Source organism: Tupaia chinensis, unplaced genomic scaffold (assembly GCF_000334495.1).
Source record: "Tupaia chinensis unplaced genomic scaffold, TupChi_1.0 Scaffold147312_1, whole genome shotgun sequence".
NCBI lineage: Eukaryota > Metazoa > Chordata > Mammalia > Scandentia > Tupaiidae > Tupaia > Tupaia belangeri.
Genome location: NW_006207163.1, coordinates 2762016 through 2784036, shown reverse-complemented (window position 1 = coordinate 2784036; position 22021 = coordinate 2762016). Strand labels below are relative to the sequence as shown.

General features: G+C 35.2%; 1 protein-coding gene across 1 annotated transcript in view; it reads left to right on the top strand.

Annotated features, from left to right (window-relative positions):
- LRRIQ1 (leucine rich repeats and IQ motif containing 1) overlaps positions 1-22021 on the top strand; it is a 176093-nt gene that overhangs the window by 20560 nt on the left and 133512 nt on the right. The window contains exons 9-10 of the mRNA XM_006169613.1: positions 9185-9337; positions 10597-10747. Of these exons, the coding sequence (XP_006169675.1) occupies positions 9185-9337; positions 10597-10747 (304 nt within the window). The remainder of the gene's footprint in view (positions 1-9184; positions 9338-10596; positions 10748-22021) is intronic.

Here is a 22021-nt window from a genome sequence, read left to right as displayed (position 1 = left end):
TTGAGTAGTGTGATCCTAGGAAAGATTTATGATTAAAATAAGTATATTTAGCAAAGAACAGAAAGTCAAATTCAAAATGTTAATTTAGTTTCTGGGTATAGACAAATGTGAAAGAAAATTTCATATTGATAGATATATACATATTATTTTACTAATTCACTCAGCAAATAATCATCTGTCCAATATGATTGATCAATATTTATTGTTAGTCTAAAGGGATAAAAACAAAGAAAACCTAGTCTTTGCCCTTATGGAGTACACAGATAAGTGCATTATTATGAATCTTGCCCATTGCCATAGATATAAATTCAGAGTGTTCTGTGAGAGGATATTAAAACAGTGGAATCTAGAAGAACTCTCTGCAGTACAAAGGACCAATATAAGAAACAAGAAGGAGGACCTATACTTTGAAGTGTCCTTCATTTTTTAGACTATGTCCATCAGATGTCTTGGGCTACACGTCGAATCTCTCATTTGCTCTTACCTTATTTTTTTTCCCCTTAAGCTATGTTGTCTCTGGAATGTCTTTTTTTTTTTTTTTTTTCCCTACTTTCCTTTTGCCCAAGGTGTTGCTGTAGACTTTCTGATATGGTGACATTGGCTGTTATTTTATTTAAACTAATTTTTTTAATGAATATCTGTCAGACATATACATGAGTGACAGTGTCATGCCTATAATGTGGCGGTTTGAAAAGTAAAACTGAAGTTACAGAAATGGTAGTTTCACCCCTTTCATCATAGGTCTCTCTTCCCATGCAGAGAGCACTGAGGCAGTTAAACTGTATGAGCCTTTTTTTATTTGGCATTTCTTCTCTAATCCATTCTGTTTCTTCTTTGCCACACTTGGCAAGATACAGAAAATGAAATTTAACTCTCTTTGTTTTGCTTCTTTTTTTTAAAGAATTATTTTATTTAACTTTATTTATTATTATTATCATTGTTATTTTCCAGTTTGGTCAGAGAGAGACAGAGAGAGAGTGAGGAAGTGAGAAAGCAAGCCACCAGGTCTGAGACTTGAAGCATGGTTGGCCAAGTGGGAGTCCAGCACCCTTAACCACCACGCCACTTGCCAGCCCCTTTGTTTTGCTTCTTAGAGCAATGCTGGGCAAACTGTCATGTGTATACAGGTCACCTGAGGATTTGTTAAAATGCTGATTCTCAGTAGTTCCAGGAATTGACCCAATGCTCTGCATTTTTGCAATATTCCTAAATGATACTGATGGTTCTAGTCCATAGACTAATTTTGGTAGCAGTTTTTCTAAAGGACCCTATAATCCTTTCACCACTATTCAAACAAACTATTTTGAATTTTAATTTTTCTTTGAAGCATCAAATATACAGTATACAGATGAAAACTCCCTGTGGATCTGCCATATATATGTTAAGTGTTATCAAATATCATCTTTTGTTTCCAAATTTTCTAAATGACTGAGGCAGATGGCTTATCGTGGTGTTTTCATTCACTATTGCTACTGACCGTTCCTGCTTTGATTTTATAATATTTTAGCTTTGCATCTTTGTCTCAATCCTGATCCCTCACTACCAGCTTTGGAAGACTCTTCTATAGAGAACATTTAGAAGAGAAAACTACTGTTTTGAAATTTCATGCAGTAAAGAATTCATTTTGCTTATATGAATCTCTCTCACTTTGAGACTTTAAGTCATGCGTCAGGGCTTCCTTTTGTCTTCCACTACATGTCGCTAGGCATATAGTGTTTTCCGCTGTTTGATTGTGGTTTAGATGAATAAGAGGATGGATCATTGGGTGAATAAATAAATCCAACTGAATGATAATCTTGTCTTGACATTACTACTAGCTTCATAGTTTAGAGTGTATTGATTAGGAAGGAAATTAGTGTTAAAATTACTTGAATGTCATTGAATAAATTACTAACAAATCCTGTGCTGAGTAAGATTTGGGTTATAATTTTATTTTTGTCATTTACTGGCCATATACTCTTGTACAGGTGCTTGGTCTTTTTTCAGCCTCAGGTTTCTCTTTCATAAACTAGAAAGAGTAATAATATTAGAAAGGATTGTTGAGTCTTAAAATACTATATTTGAAGGACATGGTTCATGTCCCCTAATGTGTGTAATAGTCACTTATCAAGTGTAGAACTCAAACAATGAAAGAAAAAGACAAATGAATTTATTTATTTATTTATTTATTTATTTATTTATTTTTACTTTTCTGTAGCGCAAATGAGTTGGGGGGAAGGGAAGGGAGGGGGAGGCACGGGGAGGGGGAAGAGCTGAGGGAGGAGAGAAGGAAAGTGAGAAATCACCCTCTGAGGGGGATGGCCACACTGCAGTCTTCTCCTTCATTTAGAACATTGGACATACATGTTGCATCTGGTATGTTTTTTGAACTGCCAGATCCGCTACTAAACCGTGCAGTCAGCCATGTGGGCTCTAGCAGCCTTAATCTGCTGGCCCAGCAAATAGAATTTTAAAGGCTTCTTAATAGCCTGTTTCATGGAAGAAGTTATAAAATTAAAAACCCTGGACCATCCCACGACTGAAATGCAGTAATATCCAAAAGGATATAACTAAAGAACAATGACTTTAGATAATGAATTAAATTTTTTTTCTCCTTTTAGTGTTTTAAAAGTTTGTATTTTATTTAGGCATATTGCTACTAATGGTAACTTGTTTACAATGACAACAACTGCGTAAACGGTTAAGGATTTTTTAAAATATTGCTTTGATGGCGTTTTAGCTGCTGATTAACTTTTAGATCAAGATGCCTTATTTCTTTTACTCATAGTAAATTGTAATGAGCTGCTGTTGGGATGGTACATATTTACTTGACGCTAGTTTCATTTAAGCCTTTAATCATACCTTGGACTTGGTCTCTTCGCAGGTGGTTTGTTTGTTTATTTATTTATTTTCATTTTTTAAAAAATTTTGCCACAATGTGCATGCAATTGCTGGAGAGAGACAGAGAGTGTGAGAGAGAGAAGCAAGGTGAGAGAGAACTCCTCTGTGGGGAATGGTCAAGCCACGATTCTTTCTCCTCCGTTTCTCCTTTCAGGATTTGGGGCCCACACACATACATGCCTGTGTTTTTTTCAAGCCTCCAGGTCTAAGACTTGAACCACACAGTTGGCCATGGGCATCCAGCACCTTAAATACTGTGCTACTGGCTGGTCAGCAGCTGGTTTTTAAAACAGTATTATTTCTCTGTGAAGAGTAGATTGGATCATTTTTCTGCAAAAAATTTAAAGATGAAGTTATTTTTTTCTATTTTTGTAATTACAGTTTATCAGAGATGACTTATAGTCCTCAGCTTGAACTCAAGAATAATTGAGAATGAAATATCTCAAATATATGTAGCTGGTGAAGGTCCTTTTATATACAATAATCTTCAGTGATTTGGAAAAATATAGATCATTAAATGAAAAATTGACTTTTTTTTAGGTTTTTATTTTGCTATATAGGGCACATGAACTCTCCAGAGAGACAAAAAGAGACAGAGAGACAATGAGAAATATCCCTTGTCCTCCATTCTCTTTTAGGATCTTGAGCATGCACAAACATGCACCTGGCATAAGTTTTAATCTGCTGGATCAGGGACTCAAACCATGGTCGAATACATGGGAGTTTGGCAACATAATCCTTACACCATCTACTGGTCCCAGACTTGTGATCGTTTATTAAAATAAAATGAATGACTCAGAGGTTCTATAGGTAGAACAGTTTTTATTCACAAATCATGAGAGCCTGAAAATATAAATTTTTCAAATATTTTATATCATCCTCCAAAGAAACAATATAAATATATTTGAATTTTGCCACAGGCCAGGGAACTTCATTCATTTATTTAAGAAACATTTAGCCAACATCTACTCTGCTCCAAATGCTGATTTTCACATTGACTCTGTAGTGATTAGTACTTAAAATTACTAACTATATATTGACCATTATTATTGAGCATAAGCAGTTTGATACATGTGATTATGATTAAGCATGTATTAATAAATAATAAATAAATAATTTTGATCTCATATGTTTAGGGGGAAAATCTAAATGGGAGTAGAGAATGCATTACTATATCATAAGGATTTTTTTTTTAAGGAAGATTTTTACTAGAGGGTGCATGTGCTTGGCAGAGAGACAGAGAGGGACAGAAAGCAAGAAATCACCCCCCAGAGGGCATGGCCACACCACAGCCCATTCTTCTCCATTCTTCTCTTGGGATTTTGGGCATGCATGCACACGCACCAGGGTCCATGACTCAAACTGCACTCGACTACATGGGAGTCCAGCAAACCATTACACCATCTGCTGGTTCCAGTCACAGGACTTCTTAAAAATGTTTAATAAGAAAAGACAATCATAGAATTTGTCTGGAACCATAAAAGACCCCATTTTGCTAAAGCCATCCTGTGCAAGAAGACTGCAGTAGGTGGCATCTCACTTCCTGACCCCAAAATACATTACAAAACTGTGATAATCAAAACAGCATGGTATTAGCACAAAAATAGACACGAGGACCAATGGAACAGAGTAGAGACTCCAGAAATAAACCCCAAAACATGCAGCCAACTCATCTTTGACAAAGGGTACCAGTCAATCCAATGGGAAAAGGAAAACCTCTTTAGCAAATGGTGCTGGAAGAACTGGGTATCCTCCTGCAGAAAGATGAATCTGAACCCCTATCTGTCACCATTAACAAAAATCAAATCAAAGTAGATCAAAGATCTAAACGTAAGACCACAAACTATAAAACTACTGGTGGAAAGCACTAGGGAAACTGGGAGACATTGGGGTAGGCAAAGACATCTTAAGCAAGACCCCCAAAGCACAGGCAGTAATACCCAAAATAGACAGGTGGGATTACATCAGATTAAGGAGTTTCTGCACAGCAAAGAACACTATAATTAGAGTAAATTGATAACCCTCAGAATGGGAAAGAATTTTTGTTAACTGTGCCTTAGATAAGGGACTGATAACAAGAATACACAGAGAATTCAAGCAGCTTAACTGGAAGAAAATGATTAACTCAATTGAAAGATGGGAAAATGAGCTGAATAAACAACTCTGTAAGGAAGACATAGGAACAGCCAAAAGGCATGATAAAATGCTCAACATTCCTCATTGTAAAGGAGATGCAGATCAAAACCACAATGAGATACCACTTAACCCCAATCAGAATGGTGAAAATTTAAAAAAAAAATGATAAGTGCTGGGGGATGATGTGGTGAAATGGGAACACTCCTAGACTGTTGGTAGAAATGTAAATTGATCTAGCCACTGTCGAGAATGATATAGAGGTTCCTCAAAGACCTTCTACTAGAACTATCATATGATCCAGCAATTTCACTCCTGGGTATCTCCCGAAAGTACAGAAGAGCATTCAGTTTGAAAAGCACTTGCACATCTATTTTCATTGCAGCATTATTCATGATTGCTAAGACATGGAACCAACCCAAATGTCCATGGACAGATGAATGGATTGAAAGATTTGTGGCACATATGCTCCGTGGAATACTATTCAGCCATAAAAAAACAACAAGGCCCTGGAAACTGATAGAAAGTGGACAAAATATGGAAGTTCTGTTCCTGAGTGAAGCAAGTCAGGCTAAGAAAGAGAGACATCAGATGTCTCCACTTAACATATACCAACTGTCTGCACTCTGTGGTAGAGATTGAAAGACTGGAGAACATAAAAGTATTAAAAATGTAATGGACACTAGAGACAAAGTGGAAAGACAGTATGGGAGGGGAAGAGCATAGGAAATTTGGGGGGGGTGAATGGAGAGGTAAGACACTTGTGGGACACAGGTAAAATTTATTATCTGTTGATGAGGATGTGTATGGTGGTCTCAACTAGGCTGGACTGAGGTGTATATCATGCTGGGTAAAGTCTCTTCATAGTAGAAATGTATAGCGATTTAATGTATGAATAATAATAAAAAATAAGAAGGAAGATGAAATACTATACAACTCCTTATATTCAAAAGTGTATATTACTAAGGAGGATACTGCAGCAGTCATTACTACCATGTCATAATGAAATTAAGCCAGAAACATTGCCACATAATAAATAACTAGAATTTAAATTTGCTTATATAGATATTGAAAGTAGCATGTTATTAAATCAGGCAGAATAATATAAATTACAAAGTTGAGTAGTATTTATTACTATATAGATGTAATTATCGAATTTCAGTTTTTAAGTGTTCAATGCTAAATAGTGATTTATTTTTAAGTGCAGAGTCAGTTTTCCAGTTACAGAATTTACATCTGTTTGTGTGCAGATTAAATAGGCAATACATAGAAGTCATCCTATGTGAACCAATGAATATACTTTCTGAAAAAAATGAAAATGAAATTTGTTTAAAAAATTGCATCTTGAAAGTGTGAATTATTGCTTTTGCTATTTAAAGCAAGAAATAGATTGAATCCTCCCTATATCCCCTTGAAACTATATCCCCAAGAAATAGATTGAATCCTCCCTATATCCCCTATATCCTCTCATCACATATATAAATATGTAAATTTGAAACATTTAGTTTAATGCATAGGAAATGTTCCAAATGTAGAGGAGTTACTGCACTTAAGAATTTTATACTTTTCTAAGAATCTTTTAAAACAATAGTATATAATTTAATAGACTATTTTTATGACTCTGTTTTGAATACAGTATACACCAGACTACTCTTCCTATAAAATCAATAATTTTTAAGTGCATGTTATGTACATGGAAAACTTGCTTTAAGATTTTCAATGTGGCATTGCGGAAATATTCTTATTGTGAAGTGATTTGGCTTATGTATTGGGTTGATGGAAGTCATAATGCATTTTTGCATAGAAAAATACATGACTTTTCTGATAATCCCATAGTTATTTCAGTGCATGGATTCAGTTATATTAAAGAACCAGGATATTATCAGTATTCTACCATCATATTCAGGTGAGACCTTTTGAGTTTAAGAAGTGGAAAAGGTCCAGCCGTGGTGGTGTGCGAGGTTAAGATGCTGTGCACCATAAGCTGGGACCATGTAGGAGGCTCGGGTTTGATTTCAAGTCCAACCTAAAAGCTGGGCACAGTAGCTTGTGCCTATAATTTCAGCTTCTCAGGAGGCTGAGGCAGAAGTATCAAGAGCTTAAGGGTGTCCTGGGCACCACAGCAAAACCCTGTCTTAAAGAAAATAATAAATAGGGTCCAAGTGATGGTGCAGCACTAACCCAACTGGACTCACATGGAAAAGGTCCGGGCTTCATGTCCTATGACCTCCCTGAGTATGCCAGGCTCTTGCATGTAGCTGATCTGGGCTGGCTGAGATAGGGGTAGATCGCAGTGTGATGACCCTGGGAGTTCCTTTTCTTATCTCTCTCTGCATCTCTCTTTGTCATGGAAAGAAAATTAATAATACAGTAAAAAAATAAATAAATGGAAATGCTTTTCTACAGTCGTTTTGAAAATAATTCTATTGGGCTGGCAGGTGGCATGGTGGTTAAGGCAGCCGGACTCCCACATGGCTGACAATGGTTTGAATTCCGAACCTGGCAACTTGCTGTCTCACTTCTCTTCTCTCTCTCTCTTTGTCTATCTCTGGTCAACTTCGAAACAATAAAATAAAATAATGACAATTAATAAAATTAAAAAAAATTCTATCTAACATAGTCTTTTCTGGGGAGGGGTAGAGGTTCTTGCCTTAGGGCATGTGCACTCGCTGGAAAGGGAGAGACAAAGACAGTGAGAGGGAAAGTGAAAAATCATCCCCCAGGTGGGATGGCCACGCTGCAATCCCTTCTGCTCTATTCTCCTCCTAGGATCTTGGCCATGCATGCACACATGCCTGCCATGAGTTTCTAGCCACCAGATCTGAGACTTGAACCATGGTCGGCCATGTGGGAGTCCAGCGATGTAACCAATTACACCATCTGCTGGCCTCTCTAACATAGTCTTACAGAATTATAAGTATATAATAGTGTAGTATAAGTATTAGTTCTAATATACCTGTCATAAAGTTGAGTATATTCTTTGATACTGAATTTTCTTTAGTTATAAAGACTAAAAGATTAAACAAAAAGTTTCTTAAAAGAAAAGCAATGTATTGAGTCCACAAGAATAAATCAGTGATAAGAAATGATGTACATGTGTAGTTTTCAACATGTTTGAAGAAATACAGAAAAAAATACTATTTACAACTTAGTATTCCACAGATTCTATATGTCTGGTTTTGTTATATGTATTGTAATAAGGAATGATTCACAACTTTATAATACTTATAGGATGTTATATGTACTGCATGGTTCAATTATTATGGCATAGTTCTCATAGAATTCTTTTTTAAGATTATACATTTATTTATTATAAGAGAGAGTTTTTTGGGAAAGAGAAAGACAGAGACAGGCATCCCCCAAAAGGGTCTTCACAATGCGATCTATGCCTAGTCCCAGCCAGCCTGAATCACAGTATGCATGGGTCCAGCATGCTCCGTCCCGGATGTGGTTCAAGTCTTGGACCTGGCAGCTTACTATCTCACTTTCCTCTCTCTCTATGGTAAGCATATGTGCCTACATGTGCCCTGCGGCAAGCTGAAAAATAATAATGATAATAAATACATTTTTTTGAGAGTTTTTTTTTGCTACAGGGCGCATGCGCTCGCCAGACAGACAGAGACATAGAGACAGAAAGCGAGAAATCACCCCCCAGGGGGAATGGTCATGCCACAATCCCTTCTCCTCCATTCTCCTCTCAGGATCATGGGCACGCATGCACACACACCCGGCATGAGTTCTAAGCCACTGGGTCCGGGACGCGAACCGTGGTTGACTACGTGGGAGTCCAGGGACATAGCCATTATGCTAACTGCTGGTTCCCCAAATTTTTTTTTAAAGTAATGCTGAGAGCATTTTTCTTTAAAGTAATCTTGAAAGACAAGGTGCATCTGGTGAAAAGCCAGGGAGTGAAATAATAGTTGATTATAATATTGCTTTTATGTATTTTACTTCTGAACTTTGATTATGAGTAATTGCAGCATTTTATCATCTTTTGCGGGAAACAAGAGACTAGATAGCTTAACTCAAATTGAGCTGTTAATAAATGTGGGTTTCGATATATAGAGTCACTCTTTTAGGAAAATTTTCTGAATAGTTTAGAAGGCTAATATACCTTATATGTAGTACTGTTAAATAAAGTTATCCACCCCAGTTGTTTTGAATTCTCTAGGTTACAACAGTTACGTTTCAAGACTTGCCAGGTTGTAGTCTCTCCACATTGGCAGAGTGTATAAATCTTCAGTTTCTATCTCTTCGACGCTGTGGATTAATTTCCTTGCACGGCCTGAGTAACTGCACAAAACTTAAGTACATAGATGCACAGGTATGTCTTCTGTTCTACTGTTATTTATCATACAAATCAATAGGAATGGATTCATGTTTACATTTCAGAGGTACTAATTTTGAAGAACCGATTACTAAAATAAGCCTTAACTCATTATCTAAAGAGATCATGAACCTAAATTTGTGAGAATCAGGAAGGGAGATGAATAGGTGGTATGACCTGGAAATTAGTCCCCTTTTTTTTGCAGATGATGTGGTTATTGGTTTTGTTACTTTTTGCTGCATAACAAACTACTACATTACCTAGTAGCATAAAACAAGTATAGTCTTATTTGGGTCATGGTTCTGTGGTCTATGAATTAAAAGCTTGACTGAGCATTTCCTCAGCTTTATACTGTGTTGTCTGGGTCTCTTAGGTAATTGTAGTCAGATGAATCTAGGGCTGTAGGATCCATAATGTCTTCACCAATATGGCATGTACCTTGACAGGGATGTCTGGGAGGTTCGAATTTCACATGGCTAGTTTGGGCTTCTTTTCCTACTTAGGCTGCCAGATTACAGTAGTGAGAGTTCCAGAAGGACAAGCTACAATATGCATGTGTTTATCAAGCATCTGTCTGCAACATGTTGCAGTTTGTGTGGGAGTAAGACTATGCAGATATGTTACTATTGGGTTGTAAGGTTTACTAGGGCTACCAAAGTAACAGTCTATCACAGTCTTCCCTCTGGCTCTTAACAATTCATATCCTTCCTACATGGGAAAATACATTCAAATCACAAAGACCTCAAAGTCTCACCAACATGGCAACAGGTTTAGACTTAAAGTATAGGATATTCTAATCTAAATAAGATCCAGGTGGAGATGAAGCACCTCAGGTATAATTACTTGGGTGTATCCACTGAGGTGGAGACCTCTTAACTCAGAGATCTGCAAAGTAAAATGAAAAATTGTTTACCCTCTCCATACACTGACAAATAATGGTGGGACAGGGCTTAGCTAACTACAGTAGACATTCCCATTCCATCCATTTAGAGCGTTTGAAATGTTTTGTCATATTATGCTTTACATTTTCTACATTTTAAAATAATATTAACAAATAAATTAATGATTAGTTAATTCTTTATTATATTACTTAATATATTTTTCCAACCAGATAATGTAATTGTTTCCATGGTCACCTTAGGAGTTTGAGATTCAGATATTCATTTGAAGATCATATGTCATCCTTCTGCTTTTGTAAATTTTAAATATTTAATAATCCATCAAAATAAAACTAATTACATTTGTTCTTGCTTTAGGAAAACCATATTGAGACTATCAGTTGTGAAAATTTGGAAAATCTCCGTGTTGTTCTTCTTAATAGAAATCAGTTGACTTCTTTTCATGGTTTGGATGGATGCACCAATATTCAAAGTCTTGAACTTTCACATAACAAAATCACTAGAATTGGTGAGATCAATGGCATTTTAATATTTAAACTTTTTTCCTCATGGCTATATTTTGTCTGTTACTTCTTTTTAAAAAAACAGGTTATCATCACTAACTTACATATTTCATTCAAGCTGTAATTATTAAATCTTTTATCTAGATTAGAAAAATAAAGGTGATTTCGATGCATGTTAAAGTAATATGTTTTCACCACGGGCAAATGGGTAGTTGTTGTTAGCCTCCTTATTTCTCATTTACATTCCTTTTCTCTTAACCAGTAGTGATCTAGCGTCACTGGGAAATTTAACACCTCAGTTTAGTGCTACAATATGTTATGGGCTGTAGTATGATTTAAACAGTTCTCAGTTACTGTTATATCTATTCCCTGATAAACTTTCCCCACTACTCTCCTTGACTGTGTACATTGTTTATACTCATCTTTAATTCTTCAGATAAGGATCTTAATACTATTTGAAAGAATCCATCAGGCTGAAACTATCTAAACTTCTAGGTCCTTCCATCGCCATATCTGGATGTCCATGTGTCTGTATCAACTTCCTTTCTCGTATTTTATCATCCATAGAACTCAGAAACAAAAAGTATTTTCTTATTTAAGTCCAGGCCTATTTTCTTTCTTTCTTTCCATTTCTTTTTTTTTTTTTTTTTAATTTGTCAAAGGATGTGCTTACCAGAGAGAGAGAGCACAAGAAAGCACCCCTACTGGGCATGGTACATTTCTCCTTCCTTTCAGGATTTTGGGCAGGCCTGCACACGTGTCTGGCATGATTTTCAAGCCACCAGATCCAAGACTCAAATTGTGGGGACTGCTATGTGGGATCCAGTTGCCTTAACTACCAGGATATAGGCTGTCCCAAGTCCTTTTATTTCTATAAATACTCCTATCAACTCTCTTTGATACTTACTCCATCATGCCATCTCTTGCTTCTCGAGTTTTTAATTTTCTTTTTATTTTAAGCTTTTCTTTTACCTCACACTGAGTTCTATCATTGCCTTATCTCTTATACCACTTCTTGTCAAATTTTATGAAAAAGTGTTCTGTTCTTGCTCTCACTTATTACCTAACTTTCTTCCACTCACTGAAATTAAGCATTAATTCACTTCTGTATTGTTTCTTACATAGTACTTTTAAAACAATCTTATGGTATTTATTATTTACTATGGTTTATTTTTCATTATTTAATTCATTGTGAGATCCTGAAGGACCTCAATTGGGGGTAGGAAAAGTTAGTGAAGAGATATAGATTTGTCAAAAATGAGAAACTTGGGGCAAGCACATGGCATAGCAGCTACATTGCTGGACTCCTACATGGTCGACTGTGGTTTGAGTCCTCAACCTGGTAGCTTGAAACTCACTCAGGAGCATGTGAATTTGTGCCCAAGATCCCGGGATAAGAATGGAGGATAAGGGATTGTGGCATGGCCATCCCCTGTTTCACTTCCCCTCTCACTCTCTCTGACTCTCTCTCAGAACAGCACATGCACCCTAAGGCAAAAACCCCTACAAAAACAAAAAAGTAAAATTAGGAACTTGACACAAATCCTATCAGGGAGTGGGATGGCAGAATGAAGAAAGCCTGCTTTCTGTGGTTATGCATATTTCTACTTAGGTTCTATTAGTCTTATTTGTTTGTGTAGGTTGTTTTTTTCTTTTTTTATTGTAGAAAATTTCAAGCATTTGCAAGTGTAGAACAATATGTTGAAACTCCATGTAACCCATTACTTATAAAAGGGAACTTCAAAAATTTTGTGCAAAAATGAAATTGAAGTGCAAGTTTATTTTGGCACAAAAAAACTAAAATCTGCACATAGTTTATTTTATAATATGCCTTTTCATGTACTTTTTGAAGACTCTATGTATTCTACATTTGCCTCATCTTTGCTTTTTTATATGTTTTATTTTTCTCTTTAAGGCAAATCCCTGAAGTCATATAATTTTATTTTTCATACTTCAGGAGACAGTTTTTAATAAAATAGTCCTTTACTACTTAAACACAATCTATTATAATGACTAATAAAATTAATAATGATTTTTAACCAATAATTAATACAATTTTTCAAAAGTATCTATGTTTATTTGAATCATAAAATATGCAATGAGCATGTAACTTTATTTATGTAGGTCTTTTTAGTCTCTTTAATTCTATAGTGATTCTCCTACTTTTTCCCCCATGACAATGATTTGTATACCTGTATAAATGGTCTTATGTAATGTCCCCCATTTTGTTTTTGCCCATTTATTTATTTATTTAATATCATTAAGATTGTTTTACATTGCCCTGTAATTTTCGTAAATGGAAATTAGCTCAAAGGCTTGATTAGGGCCATCGGGTGGCCCAGAGATGAAAGTGGCTGGATCCCACATGGCCTACTAAGTTCTGGCTTGAAAATCAGGCTGTGCACACATGTGTGTGCAGATCTAAAATCCCGAGCACAGAGCAGAGGAAAGGGATTGTGGTGTAACAGCCCCTCTGTGGGAATGATTCCTCATTTTCTCTTTTTCTCTACTCTTTCTGTTTCTGGCAAAAACAAAACAAAACAAAACAAAACAAAACAAAACACAACCAAAATGACTTGGTAACTTGGATAATATGGCCTGAATCAATTAATACAACAAGGGATGTAAAATGTGAGGTTTCTAATTTGATCATTTTCACCATGTAGTTTACACTGAAATTCTTCAGTAGCTAAAATTATTTTGAAAGCATTTCTAGAAAGATTACAGGAATAAATACTTACTTTTGTTCCTTTATTTTTGTTTCTGTTTTTTTTTTCCCCAGAGGATACATGTGTTTGCCAGAGAGAGAGAGAGAGGAGGGAGGGTGAGAAATTCCCCTAGCACCACCACAGAAAATTGTCTCACCACAGTCCTTTCTCCATCTCTCCTTCCTTTCAGATTTTTGGGCATGTACACATACATACTTCAACGTGTTTTTCAAGCCAACAGTTTCAGGACTTGAACCGTGCAGTCCAGCCACCTTAACCACTGCACCATTGGAGGGCCCAATGCTTACTCTTGTATTGACAAGTTTTTAGAGTAAGATCTTAGTGGCCTTTGTGCCTTTAGTAGTAGCAGTGTATTTTTTGTTCTATTTATTTTACTTTGTTTTTGCATTTCTAGGCATGTGCTCATAGAACTTTAAGGTTTAGAATATTTTGCCAATTGCTTTATTATTCTTTTTAACCCTCAAATTGTCCTGTCCTATGAATTTGTTTTTCTGTAAGAGAGATTTTTGTTATAGGGTGCATAGACTAGCCAGAAAAAGAGAAAGAGAGAAAAGGTGAGAAATCACCCCACCCCTGCCTCCCCCTGCTGGGGGATGGCCATGCCGCAATCTCTCCATTCTTCTCTTGGGATTTTGGGTATGCATGCTCACACACCTGACCATGTATCAAGCCTCCAGGTCTGGGACTTGAACCACGGTCTGCCATGTGGGAGTCCAGTACCTTAACCACTAAACCATCTGCTGGCCTTGTCCTGTGACTTTGAAGTGGAGATAGTGAAGCTATAAAAGAATAATATCTCGGGAACCAGCAGTTAGCGTAATGGCTATGTTGCTGGACTCCCACGTTGTCGGCTGCGGTTCGCATCCCAGACTCCGTGGCTTAAAACTCACGCCGGGTGCATGTGCGTGCGTGCCCAAGATCCCGAGAGGAGAATGGAGGAGAAGGGATTGCGGCGTGACCATCCCCCCTGGGGGGTGATTTCTCGCTTTCTGTCTCTATGTTTCTCTCTGTCTGGCAAGCGCACGCGCCCTATAGCAAAAATCTCTCCAAAAAAAAAAAAAAAAAAGAATATCTCCAACTCAAATTTACTTTTTTAACTTAATGTTTGTATTCTTTATCTTCCACTATACTCCTTAGTTTATGGAAACATTAGCATAATCATTTTATATCTTATTCATAGCATAGTTTCAAAACAGCAATATCAATATTACTGCTAACGGTAAACTAGGATAATTTTAATATTTATTTGCATTTCTCTTGTCCATGCCTTATATCCTCCAAAGAGAAGTGATTAAAGTAATATGCTCTAAAATAATTTTAAGTATTGTATCTTTGTAATTATGTTACAAATGTGGTAAACAGTTCATTTCCCCATTTGATTCTGTTTTATTTATGATACATTAAAACAGATCTATGAATACAAAATGAGTTACATTTAAAAAAACATAGACTTTTCCTCTCACTATCTCTGTCTCTTTCTCTCTCTCTCTATTGAACTCATGCACCCTATGGCAAAAGATTCTTAAAAAAGAAAACAAACAAACAAAAAAACATACTCAAAGAGACTGTACTTCTACTCCTGTTCACTGTATTCCCCTATTTATTTTATGCATAATGTTGTGTAATACACATTTTTATAGCATGCATACAATATGTATATGTGTATCACTTATATATGTATATATAAGCTATAAATACACATCTAAGAAAAATTATGCCAATTTTTTCATAAATGTTCCACATATACTGTTTCTTTTCACATAAAACATATTATAGAATTCTTTAAACTCTTATTTCCGTGGCTGCGTAATGCTGCATGGTGTGGACGGATCAGAGTTGGCTCCATTGTTGCCTCGTAGATGGATATTGATGATTTCCAATCTTTTACATTGCGACAATGAGTATTGTACCACCCATCTAATTTCATGATTTATCAGATATGTCTTTAGGTTCATTTCGTGTTGTTGAGACAAAGGGTTTCTGTAATTTAGGGAAGTAGTGCCAGGCTCCCTTTGTCTGGGTTGTCCTGTTTTGCATTCCTACCAGTTTCTTCATAATTCATGATAGTATCACTTTCTTCTGTTCTTCTCATTATTTTGTTGTTTTCCTCTTCTATTTTTTGAGTTAAATAATTTTTTTTTTGAGAGAGAATTTGCTATAGGGCGCATGTGCTCGCCAGATAGACAGAGAGAGAGAGAGAGACAGAAAGCAGGAAATCACCCCCCCAGGGGGGATGGCCACGCCGCAATCCCTTCTCCTCCATTCTCCTCTTGAGATCTTGGGCACACACGCACACGTGCCCGGCGTGAGTTTAAGTCACCGGGTCCGGGATGCGAACCACGGTTGACTACGTAGGAGGTCCAGCGACATAGCCATTACGCTAACTGCTGGTCCCGAGTTAAATAAATTTTTAAAATACTTTTCACTCTTGTTGAGATCAATACTTTTATGTATAACTTTTCCTCTGAACAATGCTTCGTCCATAGCTTCTGATAGTATACAGGTGTTCTGTGATTTAGGTTGTTTTATCCTTTACCTAAAATTTCAAATTTCCATATGGGAAGTCTATTTTTTTTTTCCTAATTTTGCTGCATGATAGCCAGAAAATAACTTTTGTGCCATTTCTGCTATTTGAAACATATTGCAGCTTTCTTGCTAATCTATTGCCAGTTGGTTTTCAAAAATATTACACATGCAATTAAAAAAGAGGAAATGTTTGCTTTTTGCTTTGTTTTGTTTTGTTTTTCTCGGTGGACTGGAAACCCAACCTGGGCCTTCCATGTGTCCTCTGCCTGTTGAGCAGTAGCATCCGGCATGCACTACCATAACTGGGCCTGGTATTTAATTTCATACAGTATAGATTTTATTTTTGGATCCATGCTTAAAATTTTTGTCTCATATGGGCTATGGCCATTTGCATTTATTGGTTTCATTTATATATTTGGTCTAAATCCTGTCACCACACTCAGGATGATGTCCTCTGTTTCTAGAGGGAACCCTTGATGACACATGGGCTCTTGCAGCACTCGGGCATGCTTACGTCCTGTCCATTCTATTTCCATAGGATTCCCTCTGCACAAATGTGAATTCAGACTGTATTGTGTTGGTTCTGGATACTTATTGTTCCACTTTAGAAAAAGAAATTCAGATTGTAATTTATCTCTCATTTATACTGGGAGTATAATTTATGAGTATTTTAAATTTTATTGTTCTTTGTGAATTTCTGAACAGTAGTCAAAGTTGGATCTAGAGGGTCACCGTAATTTTTTCCCTTTTATTTTCATATGGAAAAAAGTATCGTTTTCATAAGGCCAGTTTTGTCCTGCAAACATTTTAAGATACACTTTTGAAAATATGATATATAATATTTTTAATGTGTTCATGTGCTGCTGCTTTGGGACCACCCATGACTTCTTTCATATAGAAATGCTGATCCTCTAGATTTTTAAAATTTTATTTTAAAACTCTAGTTTTAACATACATATAGAAATAATTGTGTTGTTTTTGGAATGAGGGCAAGTGCATTGATAGTGTATGTCACTATGCTGGCACGCACTGAAGCAAACTAAAAAAAAAAAAATGCTGTTTGTACAAAGAAATGCTTGAATTCTCATTTGCTTCCATTTTCATTGCCAACAGCACTGTATGGGATGTTTTGTAAGAGGTGGAATTCCTGGGATAAGAATTTATGTGAGAATTGCCTATTAATTGATGTACTTGAGGTATCTCTGTGTAGTACTGAGCGAACAAGGTAAAAAGGCTTCTTTGCTGCCTGTTGGGTACAATGAAAACACTGTATTTATTGAGTGTGAGGAGATTATACATGAGAATGTAGATTTTCTGAAGACCAGTGGGAAGTCTGTTTTTCATCTTCAGGAACTGCTTAAAAGTTCTGGGTGAGCTAAGTGAAAAGCATGATTTTTGTCTTTCAGTGATGCATCGATGTTAAGAACTTTTATGAAAGGGCACAAAGATGGATTTGTGTTTATAAGTTAATACATTACTATTCCAAGCTACAATATTTCTTAAGGAGGTGAAATAAAATTGGAAGCAATATCACAATATTTTACATTTGTAGTTTCAAGTTTGATTTGTTCGTAATTCTTACTAAACTACAGTCATTGCTGTAGTTTATATATAAAGTTAACTCTAATTACTCTTTCTATTAGAAAACATTACTGCATATTTTATTTGATTTTCTTTACATTTGATGAAATAAGGGTAGCAACTATGTCACTCTCTTTAAGACCAATTTATTATAAATTAGTTATACTCAATGTTTTCCACTCTTAATAAACACTTTTAATTACAGAAATAGAAGCACAATGTGAAATAGTTATGACCAATTTAAATAAGAGATATTTTTCTTCTTTAGAAAAATGATAGTTTAAATTTTAAATCTATCAATTGAAAGTAATGATGTTAATAGCATATTGTTGTTACTGCCTTTTATATTTAAATATATTATGTGGTATGGCCTTGGAAAGAACTGATTTGTCCTTATTAATATTGGTAGCAGTAATAACTGAAATATAAATTCAAAATATAATGAAAAGTAGAAGCTGACAGATATAGAGATACAGATTATTTTCTGTGTAGATGGAGAAAAATATTCTGTATATTTTATACACATTTTATACTAATTTAAAAATTACTGTTTACAATTTTTATATTTTTCTCCATCATTGGGTTTGTTTTGGAAGGAAATTTTAAATTGTAAATTATCTTAACATGATCTGGAGTTATTCTTGCATATTATGAATACAGAAAATAATTTAAACTCAATTTCATGTTAGGCTGATGATTTTAAAAATGAATTAATTTTAATCAGACAAAATATTTTATTATATCTTTTATTAATTTAATATTTTTATTAATTTAATAGCTTTTTCTATGTTTATAGACCACTCAGTTTAATTTGAGTTAATTGCACTTGAAGATTTGTTTTGATATCATTTTTGTATTATATACTTCTTTTTTTGGCCTGAAATTTAAGGCAAAATTAGCAAATTTTTTATTTTCAGCATATGATATAGAGAAAAATTGTTGAATAAATGTTGTCACACTGATTGCTAAGTTTAAAAATTGATCAATAGGCAATGATTCCTTTTTTGAATTAGTATTTTTAACTTAGCTTTTTTTTTCTAGAATGGTCAAAGCAAATGAAAAATAGGTGACTTTTCATTCCATTTTTTTCATTTCTCACATTTTTTGTTGGATTTTATTAACTTTTTAGCATATATGTTTCTAAACTAAATTAATTTTGAAAAAATACCTATTGTATGACAAAAATTGCCTTATAATTTTCTTTACAGAGAAATATAACTTAATATAAATAGTAATAGCTTTTTTAGCACTATGCATTTGGTTTAAATGCTGTGTATATATTAACTCATTTGCTTTTGCAAATCAGTGCTATGAGCTAGGAACTCTTTATTGTTTCTTTTGTTTTTCCCCTCCCAACAAGGTAAGAAAAATGTGGCACAGAATGGTTAAGTTATTGCCTCAAAGCAAACAGCTAGCAAATGATAGACAGAATTTGAAACTCAGCAGTCTGCCTTTAGTGCCTAATTTTTAAGCTGCCTGATCCTTTTGCCTCGTTACTTAGAAACGAACATTTAATACTTGAAATTGTTATAGCTTCAATATTGTATTACTGCTCTGTGTTCTGAACAAATGTAGTATTCTGAAGGCTTATTCATTCATAAAGTTATTAATGAACATGTTTATTGAGCAATCACTATGTATAAGCAGTTCCCAGGCACTAGGTTACAGTACTGGAATATTGCTGGGATGTGGCAATAAACAAAACAAATCACTATTCTGACTGGAGCATATATCCTAGTCATTGATTAAATTGTCTTAGTTCATTTCCTGACTATTGGGTAAAAATGATAAATAGCATGATAATACATAAGAGCAAAGTTTTTGTCTTCTCATTCATGAAGTTTCTTTCTCTTTGAGGAAAACTTTGTCATAAAAAATATTTCTTGAATTTTGGCGTTTGACTGATTTATAAATTTCAGCTAATTTTGTTACTAGAAAACATTTTAAGTAGATGGAGATACAAGGAAGATTGTGTGTTGTGTGTGTGTATGTGTATTTTGCTGCTTCATTTTCCAGGTAATGTTGCTTTCTGGAAAAGTGACAATAGTACCATAAATATGAAGAGTTTTTGAAATAATTCAATATTTTCACATAGGCTTGATTACTATGTCATGACTCATAGGGGAAATGTTCCTGGAATAATTCTTTCTTCCAAAAATTGGGTTTAGGTCGTTGGGGAATAAATAAGGTTCTAGCATTTCGCTCATAGGAATGTTTTTCACTATTATATACTTAATGATTTTTGGGAGTCCACTAGATGGTGCTAGCTTACTTTTTAGTTTTGAAATACAATGCAATGTCTAATGTCAAGCTCTAGGACTTTACCCTTCTGCCAGTGTAAACTCCTTAGTTTACAAATAGAAATAACAGACCCACATAGTTTTCATTTAACTTATGGGATGGAGGGACTACAACCAAATTTACTTATTTCTGTTTCAGTATTCTTGTTTCTAAAGAACATGTGTAATCTTGAAGGACTTTTGCATAGAACAAAAATTTCAAATGCTATTTAGCATATGGATTAACACATGGATTAAAAATTGTCAGATGTAGCAATCAATGAACAGCTGAAGGAGATGTACCTCTACCAAATACTTATTTAGTGAAAACCTCCAGCCTAATTTAACATCTTTAATTTTGCTATTCCTTACAGGGTTCTTTTTTTTTTTTTTTTCCGGTGACAGAAATGTGTATTAGAGTATTGGCTCATTTCAATGGGAAGAATTCTTTGAAATAGATATTTGTAGCAAGTATGGGCCAATGCTAATTTGCCACAGACAGGAACCCTTTGAGGAGTAAATATACGTGGTTTGTTTTATTTTGTGGGACCTAGCAAGCTTTACAATAACTTTTTAAAGAATGCATTTAAACAGTAAACTCAAAGATATTTAAATAGTCATTTTACAGTTTTAAGTCATTTGAAAGAAGCTCTTTAATATTTTTGTAGTTATTGCTTGTTTTGTTTTGAATGAGAAGTGGAAGAAGCATCAGGTATTTTGATTGGGAAACAAGAAACTTAGAGGTTGAGGAATTAATGGTATACCAAGGTAAGTTTTGCTATTGGTATACCTGCTTAGTTCTTATTATTCTTTTGACAGTAAGACATTCATAAGAGATTTTTTTTAGAATTATTTATTTAATATTATTATTATTTTAATTTGCTATAGGGCACATGCGCTAACCAGAGAAAGAGGAAAAAGAGAGAGGGAGAGGAAAAAAACAAGCCGCCTGGTTTAGGACTTGAACTGCAGTTGGCCATGTGGAAGTCTAGCCCCTTTCTGGCCATGCCACTTTCTGGCCCCAAAACATTTTTAAGATTTAAAGAGGAATAACCAACTTTTAACTTTTTTTTTTCATCTAGATCCTGCCTTTGATGTAAATACATATTCTAGATCAAATTACTGTTTAATCAGTGCAGAGACATTTTCGAATGTATATTCCTACCGTGTTCCTCTTTCAAGATTTAGTTCCAAAGTCTCCTCTCTCTGAAGCCTTACTTGGTCCCTACAGATTTATAGCTTTTTAATTCTTTATTGAGAACAATTGTTGGGAAACAACAACAGCTATCCTTTGTAGTACCGATCACGTGACAGTGTCATTAAAAAATGCTTTAAAGTATTATGCATAATTCTATCAGTGAAATTACTTTCACTCCACAAATAAAAGAAGTAAGACTTAGAGAAGTTTAGTAACCTGCCTACGTTCACGCACAGCTGCTTAAGAACAGGCCTATGCTATTGAAACCCAGGACGGCCTCCCTCAAGGTCCATTTTTCATTACGCTATACTGCCTGTGATTAAGTGTAGTACTGATAATGTTAGCATAGCCATGGAGGAAAAGTTAGCTTTAAATATATTTAAGGGGGACAGCCCATGGTGTGTGGTGGTTGAGGTGGCTGGATTCCCCCATAGTTGACTGTGTGTTGGAGTCTTGGCCCTGGTGGCTGAGAAACATGCCTAGTAAGTGTGAGTGTGTGTATCTGTGTGCCCAAAATCCTAAAAAGAAGGAGAAATGGAGAAGGTATTATGGAGTGACTATTTCCCATGGTGGGAGGCTGCTTTTCATTTTCCCTCTATCCCTCTTTTTCTGTGTCTCTCTCTGGCAAGCACATGCCCCCTCTGGCAAATTTTTATAAAAAAGTGAATATTTAAAAAATATTTTTGAGGATATACTGTTTGGTGCATGAAAATTTATAACCATCATATGTTTTTGTTGAATTGACCAATTTTTCATCTATAGTAAAGCTTTCTGCCTTAGTCTTCTGTGTTTGATATCAGCAAAACAGCTTTATTTTGGATGCAGAACTGTCTTACATTCTTAAATGATCAAGGACGTCTCTCAAACAGCTTTTATTTATAAGGGTTATGACAGTATCAAAAAAACAAAATGGAGACTGGCTCCATATATAAAACTGGATCCCACATGGCCATCCGTGGTTTGGGT